Source organism: Plectrocnemia conspersa, unplaced genomic scaffold (genome assembly GCF_051122295.1).
Source record: "Plectrocnemia conspersa isolate PC_06_02 unplaced genomic scaffold, ASM5112229v1 ptg000007l, whole genome shotgun sequence".
Taxonomy (NCBI): domain Eukaryota; kingdom Metazoa; phylum Arthropoda; class Insecta; order Trichoptera; family Polycentropodidae; genus Plectrocnemia; species Plectrocnemia conspersa.
Genome location: NW_028277171.1, coordinates 11,509,233 through 11,533,957, shown reverse-complemented (window position 1 = coordinate 11,533,957; position 24,725 = coordinate 11,509,233). Strand labels below are relative to the sequence as shown.

Genomic DNA, 24,725 nt, shown 5'->3' with positions numbered 1-24,725 from the left:
GAACCAAAACTCCATATGTGCAAGAGAAAATGTCAATATTACTATGGACAGAATTGAGCAGATAAATAGCCTTGGCCAGAGAAGAGTTGGCAAGTGCTCCAGTTCTAGACTTAACAGGCAAGAATAGTGGACGCGACCGAGAACTATAACCACCTTCAGGAGCCCACATTTGAAGCTACTCGAGCACTGAAGGATTGTCTACGATGCCCTTGAGCAATTTACAGAAGTGTTTAATTACATAAACACTTCTGCGAGTCGACAAAGAAACGTATCCCAGGGCTCCAAAAATAAAAGCACTGGGAAACAAGAACGGATAATACCCGTATTCCTTCAAGTATAAATATCGAAGAAATTTACGTTGTACTTTTTCCAGCTTCAATTCATTACATTGATTCATTACGCCTGGGATCCAAATGATGGAGCTAGTTTCTAGTATGCTGCGGACTAGAGTATCATAAAGAGTGCGCAATACTAAAGCATTCCTGAAGTAACGCGCATTTCTCAAGATAAAACCGAGCATTTTTAAGGATTTGCTATGAGTCTCTGCAATGTGCTGGCTAAATTTCCAACGTTCTTCGAAAGTCACTCCTAAATCCTTAGTTGAAGAAAACCTTTCCAGAAAATATCCGCCTAGATGGTATGAATATTTTGCTGGCGTTAATGACCTTTAAAATGAAATTGTGTGACATACCTTTACACTGAAAGGCAATTGGTTATAGCAAGCCCATTTCCATATAGAGTTGAGATCCTCCTGTAGGTCGAGGGAATCAGAAATCGAATGCATTTTCTTGTAAATTTTTAAGTCATCTGCATATAATAAAAAATCTTAATGCTCTATTGCTGTTTCTATGTCATTAATGAACAATAAAAACAACAATGGACCCAAATTGGATCCTTGAGGTACTCCAGTAGGGGTCTAATATCGTTCTGAAAAGGAGTTATTATACTTGACGAATTGATATCTATTGGTCAAGTAATTTGAGAATAGATTTATGAGATCTTCAGAAAACCCGAAATTAGATAACTTTTTTACAAGTAAAGCATGGTTAACTTTATCAAATTCTTTTTCAAAATCTGTGTATACGACGTCCACTTGTACACCAGAGTCCAATGATTTTGAAACATAGTTAGACAAAACCATTAGATTAGTGACAGTGGATCGAGATTTACGGAAACCATGTTGTTGGTCGAGAAGCATACACCTGCAATGATTAAAAATGTATTTATGCAAAACAATTTCAAATAATTTTGCAGGTGATGAGATCAAAGCTATTGGCCTGTAATTGTCAATCTGAGATTTGGGACCCTTTTTATGAATCGGAGTAACTTTTGAACATTTCCACAATTCTGGAAAACAAGAGGATCTCAAAATTAAATTAAATATAAATTTTAGAGGCTGTAAAATACCAGACTTGCATCCTTTCAGAATGTAGTCTGGAATAAAATCTGGTCCTGAGGTAAAAATGAACTTTAGTCTGCTAAATCCATATTCCATATCAACCAAACTAAAGGTTTTGATTGATAAAAAAGATGACCATGAACGATGAGTCATCGTAATTAGAATTAAACTCTAAATGTGACCCATCATTATGGTATACGGTTTGAAAATACTCGCGATTCAAAACTAAAGACATGTGTAAACAGCTTGCCGCTATTGCGGCTCAAAGGAAAAGCCTATGTATAAGTAGTTTAATACTAAAAATTGGTTTAATAGTTATATGCTGGATGTTATGAAAAGAGGCATTGTTTTAAATGACACTAGATTTTTTTGGAAATATTTTATTTTTATTTTAAATTTTAAAATGTATATGAAATACGAATAATATAATAAAATTTATGCATTCGTACTCGTTTTGTGCATAGCGTTCCGAGGGTGATTTCAATACTGGAAGCGCAGAGTTGCGGTTGCTCAATGTCCAAAAGAGGACATGTCCCCGCTAATATATTCGCGGAGATGTAAACAGTCGATTGCGATTTGTCAGTGACGTGATGATGGCCACAGAGTGTTCGATGAGGCGAGACTGCTTGTCTACTTATATGGTTCGTACATAAATTAATCGATGGCTTTGGACAAATATGCAACTTCACGTATATTTCGCGTTTGCTAATTGAACGTAATCGACGCAATCAAACCATGTAAGTGACGAGGAATTCCCATTTCTCTTGCTATTGACGCTCACTCTGTGTTTTTAACACTTATGTTTTATTCCTACTGCTCATTTATTCCTTTTTGCACGCACTTACAAATTTTGTAATAGAAAGCGTACTCTAAAATGAATCAAGTGTTTTTCCGTTGGTTCGATAAGTATAACGGATATTCACCACAAAAATAGAATAAATTATTTTTGATATTTTACTATTTATTTAGCAACTGTTTTAACAAAACACTATATATATATTCTTTAGTGATTCGATTACATTTTCATAATTAATTAATATATTTATTATTGGCGGTATATTTTTAACTCAAAAGTGTATTTATAATCAAAGCAAAACATATAAAATAATTAATGATTACACGCATAACGATAATACAAAAAAATATTGAGTTGTCTTTAGTTATTTTCAGCGCATAATATAAATTCATAAATATGATTTTGTTTAAGAAAAATGCTAAAACAAATCTTGTAATCTGTTTTTCCATCCTGACATTCAGCATTATATCTCACGTAGATGAATCGGCCCGACAACTATAAATCAATTATTTTTCTCTTCAATCTTCCAGTCGATCTCTCAATCAATTTATATGTTTCTTCAGTTTTTAGTATTTGGGTCCTACATTTTTAACTTCTTTCTTAAACATTTTAATTTTCAAGTCTTTTTGAATAAGAAAGTCCGTGTCACTGAGCATCCAATATCACCTTTGAATTATATTAACGTACATCCAAATTTGTTTAAGGATGGGTTTGTATACGAAAAGCTTTTTCTTCATTGTCAGTTGGAAGCTTATGCTTATTAGCAGGGTTTTCCATGTAAGTCTTCTGTCGAGGTGCATCACAAAATACTTTGTACCATCCAATTGTGGAATTAATGCGTTATTCAATCGGACGAGAGGACATTTTTTCTTTCTCATGGTAAGCGTAACATAGACAAACTTAAGCTCGTTTGTCTTTATTCTCCAAACACCCAACCATTTTTTTTATAATCATTCAAATAAATAGACACTGTATCCGGTTTCTCATGAGAAGCCATAATTACTGTGTCATCAGCAAAAATAGCCCAGGTGGTCCTGTTTATAGTTATGAATATATTAAGTACAGTACTGGAGCTAGTACACTGCTCTGAGATACTCCAAATTTCATTAAACAAACGGAGTTTTTATCTTGATATTTTACTATAAATTATCTTTATTCTCAGATATGACTTTATAATTTAATATACATGTATAGTGATATGTTGCCTTTTTGGTTATATATTTTATTGCCATATGCCACAATTTGTTGAAAGCCCAATTACATCCAGAAAAGCAGCTGAGCAATATTAGGCGAGAGAATAGCATATATTTGCAATATTCAAACATAAATGATACACAAATGTTTGTATAATATTACAATTGGGCAGAAAATGTTTTGTAAAATAAAAAAATATAGTGACGTACATCTAAAATATATTTGTATCATCCTAAATTAACTTTTCCAACTTTTCATAGCTAATAAGGCAAACTTATTAAAAAGCCGATTTGCTCGTGTAAATATTAATTATTTATGTATTTGTGTTTCTGCATAACTATTATAAAGGGTTTGTGTGTTTTCCTTTTATTTATATTATTAATATTTTTTATTCAATCTTAAGATTCATAATTTCTTATTAATGGTTATAAACCAATGAACTAGTAACTTAAATTGCATTCTAATCTCTGTATTCTTTATTATGTAATATCATACATATTGATTTGTTGTGTCTTATAATCAGACAAAAAATAAAAAAATAATGCCGTAATACAATAATTTGTTATAAGTATATAAAATATATAGTTAAAGCTATATTTTATAATATATGTTGTTACAATATTCTGAAATATGTAATTGTGTAAATAAAACATTTTATTTTTATTCACATAGCTCAAGTATTGCAATTATATACGCCTATACAAAAAATTTAATTATGTCATTTCCAATACCATTTCCTCTATACTACCCATACAAGAGGTTAAAACCTACAACACACACTATAAATCAACCCGTTATCAATGAGCCATCACCCGCCCACGTTGCACGACAATCGCCCACACCTGCTTCGATACGGATCCTTATTGGCAATCACCGGGTCGACCCCTCCTACCAATGTCACAATCACCTTCCATTGGCTACCGCTTTTGTGGTTATTTATTCTCCTCATCGCATATGTCATATCAATATGTTGACAAAAGACTCCACGCGTGTCGATACCGAACGATTGCGCGAACCGGCCGCCGCGCCTTCTTGTACGATCCAAATTGAAAACGGTAAAAGGACACCGGTCGGTGAACGAGACAGGTGGACCTCTCTCATATCTGACTAATTGCCAGATTAGTATTAAGCAATGTGTTCCGGTTAATTGAGTTCAGTTTAAGGCAGGAGAATCGATAGCAGTGCTATTCGTGCTTATAATATAGTACATATTATTTTATGTCGATAAGTATATTTTTTACAAATTTGAGTCAATCTAAAATGAATATGTGTGATACAAGAATAAAAGTTAAAAATGTTATCTATACTATAATGTTAAACAAGAATAAGTAATTTAAATAAAATATAATCCACCACATACACAAGAATTGTTTTAAATAAAAAATATCTTTATAATGAAAGAATAATCCAATCCATGGGCCAATGACTTTTATAATATTAAATAAAGCATATAAAAATAGCCTAATTATATAGAATCTTAAAAATGTTTCAGCTTACAATAATACTAAATAAATATATCGATTCTGCATATTAAAATTCTTTATATTTATTTATTTATTGAAAATATTCCGTTGTAACATGACAAGCGTTACAAATAGACACCAGACTAAAATTAGTATGAAACTTAATGACATACATATAATTAATTTTAAACTGTTTTTACGGATTACAATCACAGCCTCGTTTAATTCCATTTTAATTATTCAACACGATATATAGTCGTGAGATTAGGAAAATCTAGGAAAACCTAATCTGTGATTATCAACCAAAATTATAATTTTATACCAAACACTAAAAAAAAGAGAAAATACTATACTATATTTGCGTTAGCATAGTCAGTTCGGAAGCTATTCATTTTATCATTATTCAAAATTGAGAAAGAGATCATTACTCCGATTGATTGATAATTATAAAAAAATATAATAATGATTTTAATTTCTATAAATTTGTTTAAAATATAAAAAGGTGTAATGATAAGTGTATCGAACGTATATTTAAATCTTCCAGATACGATAGAACTAGAAGAACTCTATAATTCATATGAGATTTGAAGTATTTTTTTTATCTTAAAGAGCAATTTTAAATAATATTGATTCAAATAACTAATAGTTTTAATATTTTTATTAAAAAATAATAAACACTGTTAACGCAATAAATTTACATATTTTGATTATCATACACCATGTAATATAACCATGGCTGTAAAGTCTTAACCACTTAAACGCCAGCGACTCACCTGTGAGTCACATGTTAATTATTTTTTTAAAACAAATTATTTTTGAAGCTAACGAAATACTTATAAATATTTTTAAATAATAAAGATTATTGTACTAGCTTCATTTATCAGTACACTAAGTATTTTATATTTACTTTTAGAAAGAGATACTGACGCGTGAAAAGAAATAATAGGTGACTCACTAAAAAGTCGCTGGCGTTTAAAGGGTTAAAAAAACTTTCGATTTTTATCAATATTTTCGATACAGCAAATAAGAAATTTTTAACATTTTTTATGTCAATATCTTTTATATCATATTTATCAATCGTGATAATTGTATTGATGTAAATATAAAATCATCATACACTTCAAGCCATACTAATTCTATTAAAAAATAATAAGAAGAAAATTAGTCGAAATCGGCCGATTTCTGACGACTCCGACTCCGCCAAAAATGCCATTAAATACGACTCAAACTCTGATTTTTCAGCCCTGAATATAACTTAAAAGTTTACTCAATTTCATCAAGCTCAAATTAATTTGTATTATTATTATTTACAGATTTAAAAATTCTGATTACTTTTTTACCTTATTTAATAATTACTATTGCAAAAATTCAACTACTTTATTTCGCTATATTAATATGTTATAAATTTAATACTATTATATAATAATAAATTATTTATCTATATAATAATTGCAAAAAAACAATTTTGTAATTATACAAATTATGTATTTTTATATGATTTCTGAAAAACCTAATTTATAATATACACTTTGGTATTAAAAGTAGTATATAAGCTTATTACATATTGCATATGTTTGAGAAACACATTCGTTTTAAAGCGATATTCTTTAATACACAATGTGGTGGCTTTATGATGATTCTTAATACGAATACCAACTATCAAAGTCTAGACAGCTCTTAGTGACGTCATCAAGAAAAGGTATACGGATTGCGATTATTATAAGAAATCTACCTGCTTATATTTGGAACCTCTCCCACTGCCCATACAGTTTGTCTAAGATTATTTTGTTTACAATATAATTTTAAAAAAACGTTAAAGAGTACATGAATACTATTTGATCATTTTATTACAAATTTCCTTATCCCTTAATTTAATCAAAATTTCCTGGAACTTATTTACTGCATATATTGAGAGATACGTGTAGTATGTATACAATTATTTTTTATGTAAATTACTAATTACATACAATTTTATTTATTAATAAAAATGTATCACAAAAAATCAAAGTTTATTACTCTTTAAATGTTAATTTGGTATTGATAATGTTAATTTTTAATTGATCAAAGTTACAGTTTAATTAACTCAAAGCTATTAAATTCTAAAAAAATGTAACAAAATTTTATTTTATAGCAAAATCTGCATTCGTGGGTTTTATTATCTTGGTTTTACATATCCGGTAAAGGTTCTCATAATCACTAATAATAATTGAATTTAATGAAGTAATAAAACGCACGTGGGTGTACTAAAATATAACGACTATTAGTTAGCTATCATTATAAATCAATTAGAAACGTTTCTAACACATGCATATTATGTATGTATCATATGTATATAAAAAATGTATATATTCATGCTCCAAATTAAATTCATATCCTTAATCTTGAGCATTGAAATTAATCGATGAAAATTAATTCGCTCGAATACACGATGACCACTGGACGCGGACCGAATGCCATTAAACTTTTTTTCTGTCAGCATTTATAAAACCTGGTTACATATCTAGCGTTTAATCGTTAGATCCAAATCAATAATCATCATCGTGGTCCATTTTGTTTTTAATATATCGCATGAACCCTCTCTCGTGTTACAACATCGTATCAATCGATACGTGATTTTTTCGTTTTTTTGTTTGGTTTTTTTTTCTCTACTCCTGGGTATTTATTATTGCCAGGTCATCGTGTGCCTTTGGACGACTTCATTAAATCAAGCAAACCAATAAACACGATTCGAGAGCCAGTGGTCCAGAAGGCGGTGGGTCCATTCGCAAGGGTCATAAAACGATACATGCTCTTGTAATTTCGAAGACACTTCCGTGTAGTATTTTAAAACAACACTACGAAGAGCGTATTGTTTTTTATTTTTTTAATTTATGATCGTTGTTTTAAAAAAACAAGTATTCGCTTATAGCAAATTAGCTCAAATGAGAGGTAATTTGGTTTGCGTGGCAAAAAATCGTTAACTGTTAATACATGTGTATGTATCATATATGTAAATATTTTAAAGAAACAGAAGTTTATTGCATGTATTATATGCTCAGAAATTTTACCTGATCTAAAGATATTTTAATAACGTATCAAATAGCTTAAACCACGACTACAATAACTGTAATATAGTTTATCTGTGATTTTTTAAATCCGACTTATGTATAAAAATTAATTTTGTGATTTAAACTGCTTTTTGAGTTGACATTGACATTGATTGACAGAGAAATACGAATTTTAAAATTGAATTCAAGTTTATTTTATTTTAGTTTATAGTTTTTTTAAAAGAGTGGTCTTATCGTAACCACTGATTCTATATGATGGTCTTTCCTAATATTGTTAATATGACTCTGTGTATATTAATTAATGGTATTTAATATCTATTTAAATGTTTTTATGAATGACATGATTGTTATTACTATTTTAATTTAATTATACGCTTCTCTGGTAAATTTCGTTGTTAAAGACTATTATACAAATACTGAATATATACGCTTAATCATCGATCTCGATGCTTGATTGTCTACCAATGTGATAAATATTTATGCTCTTTATTCAAGATATTTCTGTCGAATCACTGATGCTGATGTTGGTTGACTAATTGCATCAGAAATAAGAGTAACTGTAAGATAAACACTTTTCGAATGTCGTTAATGCAAGAGTTAAATTTCAATAGCGGTTTTTACTTCAGAAGACGCATTGTCTATTGCATATTTTATTCACTAAAAGGTAGTTTTATGGTGCTTAACAAGCGGATGTTAACAGGGAGGTGAAATCTTTTGCCAAAACGCGTTGCTATTTCCTTGAAATTGTCGTTTGAATGAATTTAGCGTCAATTTAATGGGATCTTGCACATTTTTACATTTGCTCATATGTACGTCACTACTACATAAAATAATAAATATTCCGGGATATTTAGTAGGTATGAAAATATTATGTAGAATTAAAATAATTTATGTAATAAGGCGTCATACAATACCATATATATCGATAAATATTAATCCTGTGTTTTTTTTTCTTAATTGTTTGATCCCGAAATAAAACTGAGAGTTCTAATATATAATGCTTATAAAATTCTAGTCTGTACAATACATATTCTAATTGAAACAATAATAACTTATTACATGTAGTATAAGTGTTAATAAAATACAGTTTTGTATAGATATTTTTAATAATAATAATCATAGCTTTAAGAACGATAACGTTACACTAATAATATTAATAAGTATGATGAATAACGCAGTGGCAAACCACTAGATCATTTTCCAAGAAAAGTCATAAGCCTAAATTGGTTCTCACTAAAATCTTAAAGGGGAACTACAAAGCATATTTTTAGATTTTACGTCTAAACGTTTATTCCAAACGCCTACTTAACGTTTATTCCGTTATAAAAACCTATTTTAAATTTAAATGCGTGAAAATCATAATATAATTATCAAATTAATAATAATTTTTATATCAAATTAATTTCAATAAATCATTAGCAATTCAATTTTATACGTCATTTACATATACTGCAATTAAATTAGTATGTAGGTATTATTAATGACTTAATTATAGTCTAACGAGATTAAATATGTGTATATCTATGTTTCTAGTATAAAGATACTAAATAGATTAATATCAGATTTGTCCCCAGGAATCAGATAAAGGTAACACCCGTTAAGCATCGCCTACGTGCATTGCGTACAAAACTAATGTCACAAATGTACATACAACATTGCGTGATGAATTAAATTAGAACCGGCAGTTAACTCCGCTAATTGACCACTCCGTAAGTGGAATGATCGTCCATTTAGATCTATGCCTGGTAATCATTGAAGCACGATATTAGTCTACGAACGGACTTACTTGAATACTCAAAAAAAAATACTCTGATAGATTAGAATCAGACGCGATTAATCAACGCTTCCTATGAGTTGTTCAAAATTGAATGATATAGTTTTCAATATTTACTCTTATATTTCTTTGAGTTAAACTGTAGTGTATTACCGTTGTAGTAATATCTTTAACTAAAGCTGATATATGCCATAGCTATTGACTTGAAATTGAATGAAACCATTCCATTTGATTTAATCATCCAATAGTTCGCATCAGAATGTTAACATTAACGCTACTCATATTTCTTACGTATTACATTATTCTACCTCACTTTTAATCTTATTTTATGACTTAATCTATTTAATTGCTTGAGCTTTTCCTGGTGTATATAAGCTACTTGTGTTGTATAATTCTAGTTATTCTAACCTGTGATTTTTTATCTGTATTTATCAGTGAGTATCTTACACTTATTTGACTTAGTTAATCTATTGATAAATTGTAAACTGAATTAAATGTTTTAGAGTTACTTAATATATAATTATAAAATTTTCCACTCCAAGAAATAATACTTAGTTTATGGTTACACCATAGCATATTGTTCTGAAGCGTGATAGTATTAAAACCAATTCATGCTTTGCTAACTGAGGACATTGCACTTAATTATCGTGCGTGCATGAATTTCGCATCTGCTCCAGATACTACAGAGTCTATTTCAAGTCGAGCTCTCTATTCGTTTCTAGAAATTCATTTTGCGAATTAACGAGATGAGTCACGTTTTCGAATTGCGCTCAGCTCGAAATTGTCAATTATTGCAAAGTGGGAAATTTAAATTTTATCCTCGATGCGCAAGAAAGACCGAATCCGAGTCAATGCGGTAATTAAAAAACTTCCTACTAAACAATAATGTTTATTATAAGATTTCTGATTTTGTATTATAGATTAAAATGTTACGCAAAATTAAATTAATTTTATATGTTATCCGTGGAAATACAATATATATTTAGCTTTCATTTAATTAAGTTACTATAATTTTAAAACGTCACAAATTCAATGAAACTTAACTAGATAGCTAACTTAAAAACCACGACATTAACAACCCAAGTAGCCTAACCGACTATAAATTTATGAAATTACTCATATACTTTTATATTTTTAATCTAATAATTTATATTCAGTATGTTTACGGGGATAAATATATCTGAGTATGCGATTGCTACCCAAATAAATCTTTTAATTTTTATTATAAATCTGACCATCATGACTTGATAGGTTTCCCTAATGCATCATTTACTATTATATTTGAATACAAGCACAAAATGCCAAAGCACATATTGCATTAGAAGCTGAAGATAACGTTTTATGTCTCCTCTATGGCTAACTCAAAATATTTCTTAATTTATTGTTTTTTTTTTTCATATATTTTTTTATTTTTCTTTCGCTTAAATTGTGAAAAAATTTTTAGTTTTTATCCTAAAATTATAACCACTAATGTTTTATTGTACATTTTTAAGTTTTATTAAATTATAGCTAATGTTTTATTTTTTATAAAATTTTCCGTTGTAACCTTACAGGCGTAAGCCCAGTGCGTTACAACGGACAAATCTGTACCGACTGAGTAAGTCAATCAGACATGAATACCTATATGGTATTAATCATCAGACTGAAACATCCTTATGAATATAGATACGAGTAGAGACATCTCAGAAATTTTCTTTGAATTTTGTCAAACAAAAGCGAGTACTTCACTTTACTTGCGCTACCAACTAGCGTATAGTACAGAACGCAAATCGGCAAGAAATTATTGATATAATAAAGTCAAACATTTTCGACTTCATCTTATAATATCACAAACTTTGGCGATGTGCATAGAAAATCTCCATCCCTGCTCAAACGTATAAAACCCTGCCGTATAAAACATTAGTTATTTTGGTTATTAATTGATGAATGTATATCGTTAATAAAGAGAAATCGGAACCCTGTGGTATTCCAGCAGCAATAATTTCCATAGATTACATACTGAGCTCAACTCAAAAAAGCTAGCAAGACCGTTCGTAAAAACGAATTTAAAAACTATCGAAAAAGCTTATGAAAACTTTGTCAAATGCTTTTTGAAAGTTGGTTTAAAATAAATCGAACTAGATTTTACCATCGAGAGATTTTTTCACCACCTTTGAAAGGCATAAGAGGTTAGTGATCGTAAAACGACGCGGATAAAACCCGCGTTGTTGGTCTACTAGCGCTTGCCGATAGTGATTGTGGATATATCTGTGAAGAATTATATCAAACAAGTTAGAGCTGCCAAAGGAACGGTCTGATGTATTCGATACACAATTCATCTTATTTACAGATCAGAAAAATAATGGTTTAGGCATTTACAAATATTATATAAAACTCTAAATGCAATATTTTTCCGAACAAATATGCTTAAACTATACTCGTGCCAGGTGTTTTTTTTTTGTATCGAATTTCAGGTAAGCATTAGTCTAAAGTCGTAGAATGTCTAATTACTTATTGATTGGAATAGATATCTTAGCCATATCTACCCATATCCCTTATCATTTATTTGACACTATTAATAGAAAAACTCTACTAACTTGTGTGTAATAAAACATTTTTTTTAAATAATGATGTTATGCAACATTTCAAATATGAAAAGAATTATAGTTCTGAAAAAATATGAAATTCCTATATATCTGATATAAAATATGATTATGATTAAAGACAGCTGATAAATTTTTGAGTTGTTAGCATATATAAAAGAGTTGATAGCATTTATAAACAAATTAAATATAGATTTATCTTTATAAACTAGAATACTCTAATTTTATTTTCAATGAAAAATACACACGATAAAAATTTTGCAAACGAATTAATAAATTAATTTAATTATTTTTGTAAATCATTTTTTATTCATTTTTTTTTAAAGCAAACTTAATGTATTTCAATAACACACACAAATTGTATATTTTTTTGCTATTATTGAAAACTGATTGTTTTAATAAATAATAAAAAAAAACCGCAACAATTCACCATCGAAACAAGAAATTGTAGCAACGTAGAGACCCTTAAATAAGTACACAATAAATATACCACTGATTTACAATATAATGTAATTCTAATAATTAATATTGAAGCTATAAATCAGAATATTGCAAAATAATATTTTTTATTATTATAAATAATGTTTATATTTTAATGTTTCAATACAAAATATTCATATTGTATTTGAAGTTAATACAATTTTATATTAATATTTAAAAATAACCCTTCTGTATATTATCCATATGAAAAACAAGTGACTAATAAATATTTTTTGTACCTGTCACTATCAATTATCAACTGCACTTGTCATTCTATCTGCATTCATAAAGTGTATAAATAAATAACACTAGCGTTTATATTTCTCAGTATCGCACACAATATGTGTAGTTGGCGAATATACCACACACATTTGTAACACAGTACATATAAAAAGCATTATGAAACGTCTAGTCTCATCCGTACCAGGACCAGCAGTCCATAATGAAGCAGTTGTATAATTATTTACTTACAAATGTTAACATTTTCTCGCGACGGGGGGCGGCGAGCAGATCAACAGGCGTTTCACAGCATGCGATCACGATATTGGATAGATATTGAGATTGTATTAAATCGAAATGCCAAAACATCTCCGAGAACAAAACAGAAGTACGTAACTTAATTATTAGGACACTAGTCGAAAGAATCGACCTGGTTCACTTAACTTAAGGCAGTCCCACGCAGGAACCTTAAAAAAATCAACAATATATTATAAGAATAAATCTTCATAAAAAAATTGTAATGGGGCTCACCCTAGTACTTATTTTTGAGCCTGGCACTTTAATTACAATAGAATTTACTTTTCAGGTACATTAAAAAAATATTTCATATAAAATTTTGTAAGCCAAATATTGTGAGCGAACGGTTATTACGATAATGCATAAAATATACATATAGCATAAAAAAGCTGACAAACTCTCGTTCTTACATTTGGCGACTACAACCGATTAGGAACGGAGTATGACAGTTACTCACTCGACGATGTATTTTTGCTGGTATGGAAATATAATTATTTCTTTGTATAATTTCAACATAGAGATCGTAAAATGTCACCGGAAATTTCATTTAAGCGCGAAGCAAAGCAATAAAACATATCTTAAACTGGCATTATTCTCGCCTCTTCTGATTTTAAACCGCAGATGACCAAAATTTAATATTTAAATTAATTTTTCATGCAAGAAGCAAGCCTCTGATGAAATAATTTTATTGATGTAACCTGTGTTGCGTGAAAATGACCCTTGCAATTTGCATTTTTGTTAAAACAAGGATGAGTGAAAAACGTGAACAAAATACAATAGAACAATCTACTTTCGATTTTCCTTGTTTTGCCTCTTTACTTTACGAATACTCAATAGATTCCTTGTATCTTTTAAGATTAGAAAATACAAGATTTGTATCATATTTCCACCAATATCCTATCATTATTTTCTATAGATATAATACGAATTAATTCAATTTGTGCTGAGACTCTTTTTGGTCAATAATTTTGATTAATCCACGCATCAAATTTAATGATTTAATTTAATAAAACATCAGTATTGATTATATATAAAATTATATATAATATATAAAGATAATTATTGAAGATTTCACTTAAATAATAAAATCAATTGTTATTTATTTTTATTTTATGTATTGTAAATACGCATTCGGTTGCATTATGCAGCGTCTGATAACAAAGCTTGACTGTGCAGTCGTGATTTATTGCCGTCAGCAAACAGAGTTGGAGCTGTCAGGCTTGGTAGCTCGTCTTTCTGCTTGTCTCTCGCTACCTGGTGGTTGGTTGCTTACCACCTGAGTATGAAATCAGTGGTTTTCAACTTTTTGCAAAAAAAACACAGCAAAAACTATAAAATAAATTTTGATTACCATCTGGTTTCTGTTTATCAAATAAAAAAATTGTCACAACAAAATCTTAATGGAAAAAAGAATACTGCAATTATAGTTCAATATAAAGAAAAAGCTTTATTATGATGAATTATCATGCATAGGAAACTGGTTGTAGATCTACCACATCTACTATAAATTAATTTGTAGCATATAATGGCATTCTAAACAGATAAATCTGCTGTTTCATATTAAATTTTAAATAATTTAATATGAACACCATTTATATTTTCTAAATACAATAACTTTTAATTAATGAATTCGTTTCGAGTATAAAATATAGTATCAACCAAATTAATAATAACCTTGATCTAAGATAAGATTACGTTAATAAGACAGAGCTGAGCTAGTTCAAACATTATTCTGGCCAAACTACCGTTCCACCTAAATAAGCATTTTGTGAAACGCTGCTTTATCTGCTCTCACTATCTGTGATATCCACAGCCTCAACAAACACCGTCGAGATTACGTGACGAACCAGCACCAGCAGCAGCACCACAGTCCTTTATTGCTTCTTGTTTATGACACCACCGGTGATGGATAACCGTAACGGTTACGTTGTGAAAACACTGTTAACAACGTGTGAATTTCGATGAGGGTGAAACCTCTGAAATATCGTAAATACTCGTAATATCCACACCAATGATTGGTGTTAAACGTTTCAATTAACATTTAAAAATAATAATACACTTAAAGAGGGGCTCTAAATATTTATTGTTTATTTTCTTGATAATCATGTAATACAATTACACTTAAAATATCAGATACAAGAAAACTAGATATGAATATATATTGTTTTTTAAAATAAATAATCTTATATACATACAACTATAGTTTATTTTATGATAATAATTAGATTAGATGAGATTGTAAAATAAATATTAAATTATTAAGGTTTGGAGGGTTGCTACCATAGGTATGCCTTTTTCAAGGGATCGCGAGGTTCAAATCTCAAGTAAAGCCACTAAATAGATTACAAATCTCTAAGTTATTTTTTGTATAATATGCATTATTATTTTTAATTTAAAATAATAGTAACTCCTATTTACATTATATTATATTGTATTATAAATAGCTAATAGCTTAGGTATGCTATATTTTTCCTTACGCCAATTATATTATAAAAATAATGAGAAGATCAACTACCTTGTGATTGTTCATATTATTGAGTTTTTTATCTTCATGCTAAATTCGTACTTTAATATTTTTTATATTCTTACTTAAAATGTCAATAAGATTCTGGACACTATTACATTTAAAGAGAAGTATTAGTTTAACTGACATTTGCAGACTGGATAGCTTGATCAAAATATATTTAATAAATTAAATTATAAGCAAGTTATATTTAAAAAAAAACAATTAATTAGTAATTATTGGCCAAAAACATTAACACAATACCAATAAATAATGGCAATGTTATTGAAAACATACCTCTATTAATGGTTCTGTAAAACATATATTTTAATCGTTGTTTTAATCTTAAACATTAACAATTATTTTGGTAGCTGAAAATATTTCACCTTTTTTTCACAGTTTACTAGAAAATGGATTTCAACGTAATGCTTTCCACAACAAAGATGAATTTTTGTAGATTTTTTAGGGTATTGCTTTTCACCATAAAAATTATTGTGTGATTGCAAATATTGTTGCATCGCACTTAAGTGACTAAAATTAATCGACCCGATATTTATGGATAAGAAAAACTGGAATTGTTGGAACTAAATTGCAAATTTCTAATTTCAATTAAAAGTTGAAAAACTTTTTTTTGTATATGGGTCTCGAATCCATGTCTTTCAATTCAATTGCGCTATCGTACTGTTGAGTAATATTTGGAAAAGTATTTAGAAGTGGCAACGTGACAGGCGTTAGCCTAATGTGTTACAATGAGGTACAATCAACAACCACTAATAAGTAACGAGACACTAGATTAAATTAAAAGTCAGTGACTTTTATTTTATTAATTTCAAATTATTAATATATCTACCTGATATAAAATATGTCACTATGCACTACATAGCTTGAGATTAGGAAAATCTAAGAAATCGGAAAGTTTGCCATAAGGTGCCAAAGATGCTCGGTTTCGTTATGCGTTATGAAGAGAATTCAAACAAAGTGTATCAGATATCTCTACAAGAAAGAGTATAGGTCGTAACTGTATTTGTATCCTTGTGCCTTTTTATAGGAGCGTTATGATATAATGCATTATAATGTCTACTAAATGAAGCACTTTTTAAAGTTGCTAAGAAGTGGTGTTGACAATTCAATGCTCAGCAACTTAGTGCCCTAAAGAGTTGCGATCGCGTCCTTTATTCTTGTCCGTTGCGGCCAGGATGCCAGCGTTTGAGAACCTCTGTCAAAGAGTGTGTATCGATACGTTTGTACACATATAAGCGTATGATTGAGTTTCTGTATTGTATGTGTAATGTCGATTTTTTTTAGTATAATGACCATCATGACGCATTGAGAAAACCTGGCAAATCATAACGGTGAGAATTGTAATAAAAAATTAAATTAAAATAAATAACTTAATCTGTAATGATAGATTGAAACTATATTTATAAGATAATAACTAATCTTCATCTCACAGATACGATAGAAATTAAAAATAGGGTCTATATGGAATTCGAACCCAGGTCTTTTAGGTATTAGTCGTCAACGTGCCGGTTTAAATTATACTAGCTTTATTACTTGGCTTCGCCCAAAATAGATTTAAACTCATTCTTTATATATTATAATTAATTTTATTCATCCTGTAACTATGAAAATAATAATTTAAGTACATTACGTACATTTAAGTACATACGTTTACTTCCCTGCTTCGCTATGGTTGTATTAAACTTCCAAATGCAGAGACCGGAAATATACATATTTGTGTCTGTATTATTATAGCGCTAATTTCCCACTGACATTAGATCATTTCAACTTATTATAACGCAATTTTGGTGGTAATTAATGTTGAAAGTTGAAAAATCACAGTGAATTTTACCTTATCCGGTACCTACAAATAATATTAAAAATTGGAAATTGAAAAACTAATGTGGAAACTTTAAAGTTGAATGAAATAATATCCTTAATAGGTAAAAAAATGACATGTGCAAATGTCACGTAGCTACTGTTCATCATTTAGAAGATGTTTCTGTGATAGCCAGATGTGTATTTTCTGTTTTATAATATAGATATATTATAACTTTTTTTTTAATTTAGCAATATTTGATTATATGTGAATTTATATAAATATAAAGGCAGTATTAAACAGGCCATATTTCACGAACCATTTATGATAAAAACGTAAACGATCTTTGCTGATCTCTGTATGTCATAAATTAGTAAAGCATAAAAAATTCTATGTTCAAATATATTTAATATAAAAAAATGATTTTATAACTGAGAAGAAAGAGTAGAGTATTTAAAATACATATGTAAATTATACAAATTGTTTAAAAGAACGAAAGCAATTGAGATATGGCTCTAAAGTCTCATGGATAAAATGTCTATAACGAACGGTTTTTTTCCATGATGAGATAAAATCGAGAGCTTCTTTTAATCAAGGGATGAATTTCATTCACATGATGCGAGGAAAAAAAATTATAAGAAGATATCATCCCAAATATAACAGCTATGTATTAGTTTTGACAAGGAATGGAACCAGACATGACACCATAATAAGAATAGATCAATACAAAATATCATTAAGAAAAACAAGTCTCTCGGTAAATAAAATAAAAAATATTTAAAATGTACATTTTTACTAAACTTATGATACGTAAATCCTACATTATCATACATATAATTAATTAAAATGAGTATGTATCTGACTTTACAAGAGGAAAAATTTGAGCATAACAAAAATATTGCAGGTCGTATAGATAAAAAATATGTATATTAATATTTATATGTATAATATAAATTTAAAACGACTAAAAAAACGCAATAGTTCAACTCTAAAAATACAACCAAACAAAAACAAACCGAATCGAATTGCAAATATTGGTACAGTGATTCGTGCCATGTCTGTGCAAGCACGCACACAGGTATGTTTGCTTCAATTATGGCCGTTAATAATAATTCACCGGGTTACGAAACCGCCTCTAGCATACACAGCCTTTTGTGCTATGGCCGGGGAATTAATTAGCACCGATTCTGGCCCACAATAAGACCTGTGATAGTCCACTAAACGCCGTTAATCAAATTATCGCGCGAGCGCTAATGCGAAGAAGCAGATGCTGAGGGCCACAAAGTGAAAAGCGGCTCGAGAGGTCTCCTCGTGGCGTTTAGGCCTACCGCAGTGCAGCGGGCCATCGAGATAATGATTTCGTGGTGGCGTTGCCACACGGCATGGGCATGTATAATACTCACATCAAGGCTATAATGGGCGCCAGAAGAAGCAGGCAGGTTGCCAAAAGGGCGGGCCGCATCCTCCCGCCCTTACCCCGTTTGAATCATCCTTTGCGGTCCATCACACGTTCCAACCGATCTATATTAAAAAAATAAACATTTAATAAACGTATTAAGATAACAAATTTTGGACACAGAAGAGGCACTAGACTCTTTTGTATACAAAAGAAAAAAAGTGAAAAAACTGCTGTGAATATTAATTGTGAAGGAATTGCGTCACATCAACATTACCGTAAAACTCGAGATTTTGATTGCTGATAGTTTAATTTTAAGTTATTCTATAAATCAGTAAAATTTTAAATATTCATAGTTTAACCGCAATACAAGATTATTTGTTAATATATATATATCAAGGTGTGAATTCTGGAATCGGCTTTGAGGAATATTATTATGAAATAAAAATGACACTTTTAATATGTTTAGTTTAAAATTTCAGTATTACTAAAATCTATTTGGTGTTTTAAGTATAAGTTATGCTTACAATTTAATAAAATATATTGGATGAAAACAAAGTATTTTTTCTGTACATTAGCGGTAATTTCAAGAACGAAATATCATCATTTTAGATAGACTTCTTCATTGTATCGTATATTACCCCCAAGATAATATGAAGTTTTTATTTTTATAGGAGCAACATTGATATATTAATTACCTAAAGTAAACAATAAGAAATTAGTCAGTAATGCGTAAATTCAGGAACAAGCTTGTGTAGATTTCTTTATTGTATCGTATATTACTCCGAGATAAACTGTAGCTTATATTTGTTAATTCATCGATATATTGATTAGCTAAGACTATTTTATATATCAATTTGCATGTTTTAGCAATGCAGAAATAGTTAAAATTAATAATTGAATTGAAGACGAATGGATAGAACCATTTTTAATGTAGATTTCTTCATTATATTGTATATTGTGGCTTTTATTTGATATATAACAACATTGATATTGTGATTTACTAAGACAATTTTGAACATCAATTCGTATGTATTGACAATACAGAAATGGGTTGAAGTAATGCGTGAATTCAAGCATAAACGAAAGATACTACATATTTTTAAAATAATTTGTAAGTACTTTAATTACTCAGTATTTACCCAAAAAAGTTTAATAACAATTTAGATTTATGTCAATTATTAAAACAAGCATTTAAGTGAAGTACAAATTATAACGGAATAGCTATTTTTTGCTAACATTTTTTATTATACTTGCTTTAGTCATTACGTAGCTAGATGCATCATATTACTGTGAATCCATTACATTTTTTGTCACATAAGAATATTGAACTAAAAAATATAATTTTAATATAAACATAAACACGTATTGCATTGATTGATTTGCTCATCACCATAAATGAATTACTTAAGTTTAATAGTTCATTAAAGTCACAAATGATTTGATGAATATGCGAATACTATTAGATGAAAGTAAAATCTTAAAATTGTAACGGTGTATGAGAAAATCGGTCACTATTATTTCGTCCCGTGCGTTGAACTGAACCGGAAAATAAAATGATAGCGAAAGGATTGAGGCGACCGAGGTGAGACCACAAAAATTAGAGGACAAAAAAATCTATGTATTCACTTCAATGTTTTTAGATAGATCAAATAAGCAAATTTTATATCCTATGTAATGTAGATTAATTAATCAGTATTAGTGTAATGATCCATATTAATAAAACAACTTAGTATCAATTTGCTTTATAATATGTGCTAAAACTGCGTGATAATCAAATATGTACATGAATTACATAAAATACATATTAAGTTCACATTGTCATGCTAATTCAATGACAAGTGTTAAGCATTCCATTGTTGTTCTTCTTATATTGAAATTGCTCTAGTGAAAATATTGTATTTGAGTATAATTAAATTTTACATAAGAAGTGGAACTACCTATCACTTTAGATATATTAAGAGGTAAACTACCTGATACGAAAGGTATAGACCGCATTATTATATATATGTATAAAAAAACACACAAGTATATCATCCCCTCCACTTGCATTGTCATCCACTCCCACCATAGCTTGATATATAAATTAAAAGACTAAGAAGTCTAATGGTATCTACACTCAATGCCATGAGTTCGGTCTGATGACAGCCTATTTCCGATTTTTCGGACCGATAAATAACAAGCTTGGTTAATGATTTATAGAAAGCTTTATGATATAATCAATATGATAGGATAATAATATTAGGCGATATAATAAATTATTACCGGATTAAATAAATCCTTACCATTTAGGAAATATCATAAGACTACCTGGCGATCGGATCGGTCTAGACACGAGAGGTTAAAACCGCATTATTATTCGCATTCGCATATACAAGTACATCACCCCTTCTACTTTCATTGTTATCTACTCCCACAACAAATTTATAAAATCTTATGGTGTTTACTCACGATGACACCGATTGTGTCACTCGATGATCGGACGAAGCCCGGTACGTTTTTCTCGCGGTTTGTTCGATTTTTTCGGGATAAACTCGATTCAGTGCTATCGCAGGTATCGTCGGGGATACCTCTGGCTTTTGCCGACGCAGGGGTACGTACCTTTCAGTGGCGAGGTGTCCGATGTGGGTACGCGTCGGCGGGCGCTCGCTGACTGGCGGCCGCCGGCATCTCGACATGACCGGCCGCATCCCCACCAACACACACCATTATTTTCTTCTTCATCTCGCGATTCGGTGAAGAATCCCATCGGGCCTATGAATTTTCATTAGCCCGGACAGAAATAGCCGACGCGAAATCCGCTCTGGCCTGGGGTCCCGCGCCTCAGGGGCTGAGGCGCCGGGTCCCGCATAGATCACCTGATCCGCGCACGGGACGAGACGCTGTCTAGTCTTGTCCTGACCTGCAATATTGAATAGCTCAGATTTGTTTTAAAAAATGGTTCACAATAACAATTATTAGCCAATATAAAAACATATCTGTAGTGCCCATACAACACTCTGACTAAGAAACAATAAACAAATAAACAAAAACACTGACTAAGAAACAATAAACAAATCATTCGTATAAAAAATTGTAAGCAGTGCATTAAAAAAATATATTATATATATATATATATATATATATATATATATATATATATATATATATATATATATATATATATATATATATATATATATATATATATATATATATATATATATATATATATATATATATATATATATATATACAATAACAATAACATTGACATTAGCTTTCGGTACCTGAACCCCGTATATTTCAAAAAACTAGAAGCGAAATTATATTTTAGGTAGATTATAAATCAATGGTAATACAGTCAAATTCAGAAATACAAAACCATTTAAAACACCCTCTTCCGATATTTATAAGTACAAGAAATTAATAAAGATGAGAATAAACTTTATATTAAAAGTATTACTACTAAAATACTACAATATTATGTTCAAATAATACGTAATAAATTTATCTTTATTTAAATAGCAATAAAGTAAATTTCAAAAGTGATAAGTTCCTAATAATATCTAATACATAACATGTAACCTGGACGGGTGCTGTAAAGGTCATTAGTGAATCTTGATTTATTAAAATAAGTTCCTGAACGCCTTAACCTGTAAAAGCTTTCTTTTTAAAGCACTAAATTTTTTAATTTCCCGTTACTGTTGTCATGTATTTCATTTCATTTTCGAGCTAAAAACTGAACTGCTAGAATGATACATTCAATTACTGAATACCAATACTTTTTTTACTTCATACAATCTGTTTTTGAGCATTAGTCGTTTTCTTTTTTATAAAATCAGTAATAAATTAAATGTGTCTGGATTATCTGGGTTATATAATGTGCTAAAATATAAGGCAAAAATTGTCAACTAATTTCATTGTTTACTTGCGACTTGCCAACACTGACTAGCTTACAATATTAACAGAATAAGAAGTCATTGTAAATTGATAGTAACCATAAGCTTTGTGTTTACTATTTATTTAAAAATATGCAAGGTTGAAAATTATCTATCTAAAACATCTATAGGAAAGCCTCAAAAATCCACGAATCAAAGATACAATTATTCCGTTGATTGTGTCTTTGGCTTCTATTTATTTATTTATGTATAGAATATCCGTGCTAAAAAATATGATAAATTAGGCCTAATAAAATTTGCTGGAATTGCGCCAATATTTTTATATATTTTAAATATCAAGATAAAATTGACCAATTAAAAAATTAAATCAACCAGAATAAATTTACGAAATATAAACAAACTTTATCACCGACTCTCCAAAGTGAACAAAGCAGTAAATTAGAATGAAAATCTAGCATAAAGGGATAAGGGCTTGCTGCAATTGCGACACACAAACCTGATATTTTATAGAAAGAGCGCGCCTACTACAAAAATACAATCTTAGTACACAAACTATTATTAGACTTATTTTAACGTATATTTTCCTGGTGTGAAATACACCTGTGATAATATTGTTTTTAAATTGCAAGTTATACAAAATAAAACTTTAAAAATAATATATAATACATATTTTTATACTAATCTTAAAAAACTTCCATTACTGAATTACAGGTATTTTTTTCCAATTAGTAAATTAAAAATCACATTTGATTCACTTTTTACTGTACTTTTATTTTTTAATTGCACTTACTATATTAAGGTGCAATTTTTGCAGCAGATAAGAATGGAGGATGTCATATTTACTTGCAAATAAGTGTTCCAAAATTTAATCAATTCCTTGCGATTTATATATATATATATATTATATTTCAAGCTACTTTAATTTCTAATTTGTCATTTAATGTAAAAATACATATAATCCACTTATTGCTAATTTTATTTTGTAATGACACAAACGAAGCACCCAAGTGTTGGTAGAATTAAAAAAATAACAAAAAAAATGCTATTTTCATTTATGAGTTATTATTATATAATTGCGCTTGAAAAGTTATTATAATGTGTAATTTATTATGCCATTTAATATATCTAATACCAAGCAATGTATTTTATGAATGAGCAAGCAACCATAAATGCCTTGTTTACTACATTGCATTTCCTAATTGAAGTAAATTACTAGTAATACAGATCACATCGGGATTCCCTATGATAATTTTTTCAATCGAATAGCGATTGCGAAAAGAAAAACCCCCATTGCTAATACGTGCCTTTTAGCCTTGAAAATTTATCGACAATTGCTAAATATGTTAATATTTTATAGAACTTGTGACGTCACTGTTCTTGTATACGTCACAATTGACGTACCTGCTGATTTATTTCAGGTTAGCATTTCTCATTTTTTCGCCGTAATTTTGTATAAACGTTTTCGTGTCAGATTGACGATGAACAAGCGTTTTCTTCGTAGACTGTAACGTGGCATTCCTCCTAATGGAGTAATAACAATCATGTTTTACATGTTTCACTTGTAACATATATTTTGTTGATATGGCACGACAGTGAATCTTTAAACGAATAATCAAAAACTTACTTACGGTTCATTGAGTTAAGAATTAACATAGCACGGCTTTGCGTCATAAAATTAATAAATGTTGACTCTGAATCACCAAAACTCCAATACATAATCTAAAATTATGCGTTTTTTGCGTTCTTTGAATACAAAGCGGAGTCATTTGTCGATCAGGTGGGTATCTGACCTTATATTGTGCATCGGCATAATCCCGTCCGTTAATAGATAATCCCAGCAATATTTCATCGCAAGAATGCGAATTATGGTATTTT

General features: G+C 29.5%; 1 protein-coding gene across 1 annotated transcript in view; it reads right to left on the bottom strand.

The window, feature by feature from the left end:
* The window catches only part of LOC148233929 (protein Wnt-6-like), a 47,279-nt gene extending 25,586 nt beyond the window's left edge, over positions 1-21,693 (bottom strand). Inside the window, exons 1-2 of the mRNA XM_088188919.1 lie at positions 21,571-21,693; positions 18,977-19,094 (exon numbers count right to left, since the gene is read on the bottom strand). Of these exons, the coding sequence (XP_088045045.1) occupies positions 18,977-19,035 (59 nt within the window). The 5' untranslated portion in view covers positions 19,036-19,094; positions 21,571-21,693. The remainder of the gene's footprint in view (positions 1-18,976; positions 19,095-21,570) is intronic.
* Between the last annotated feature and the right edge of the window lie 3,032 nt (positions 21,694-24,725).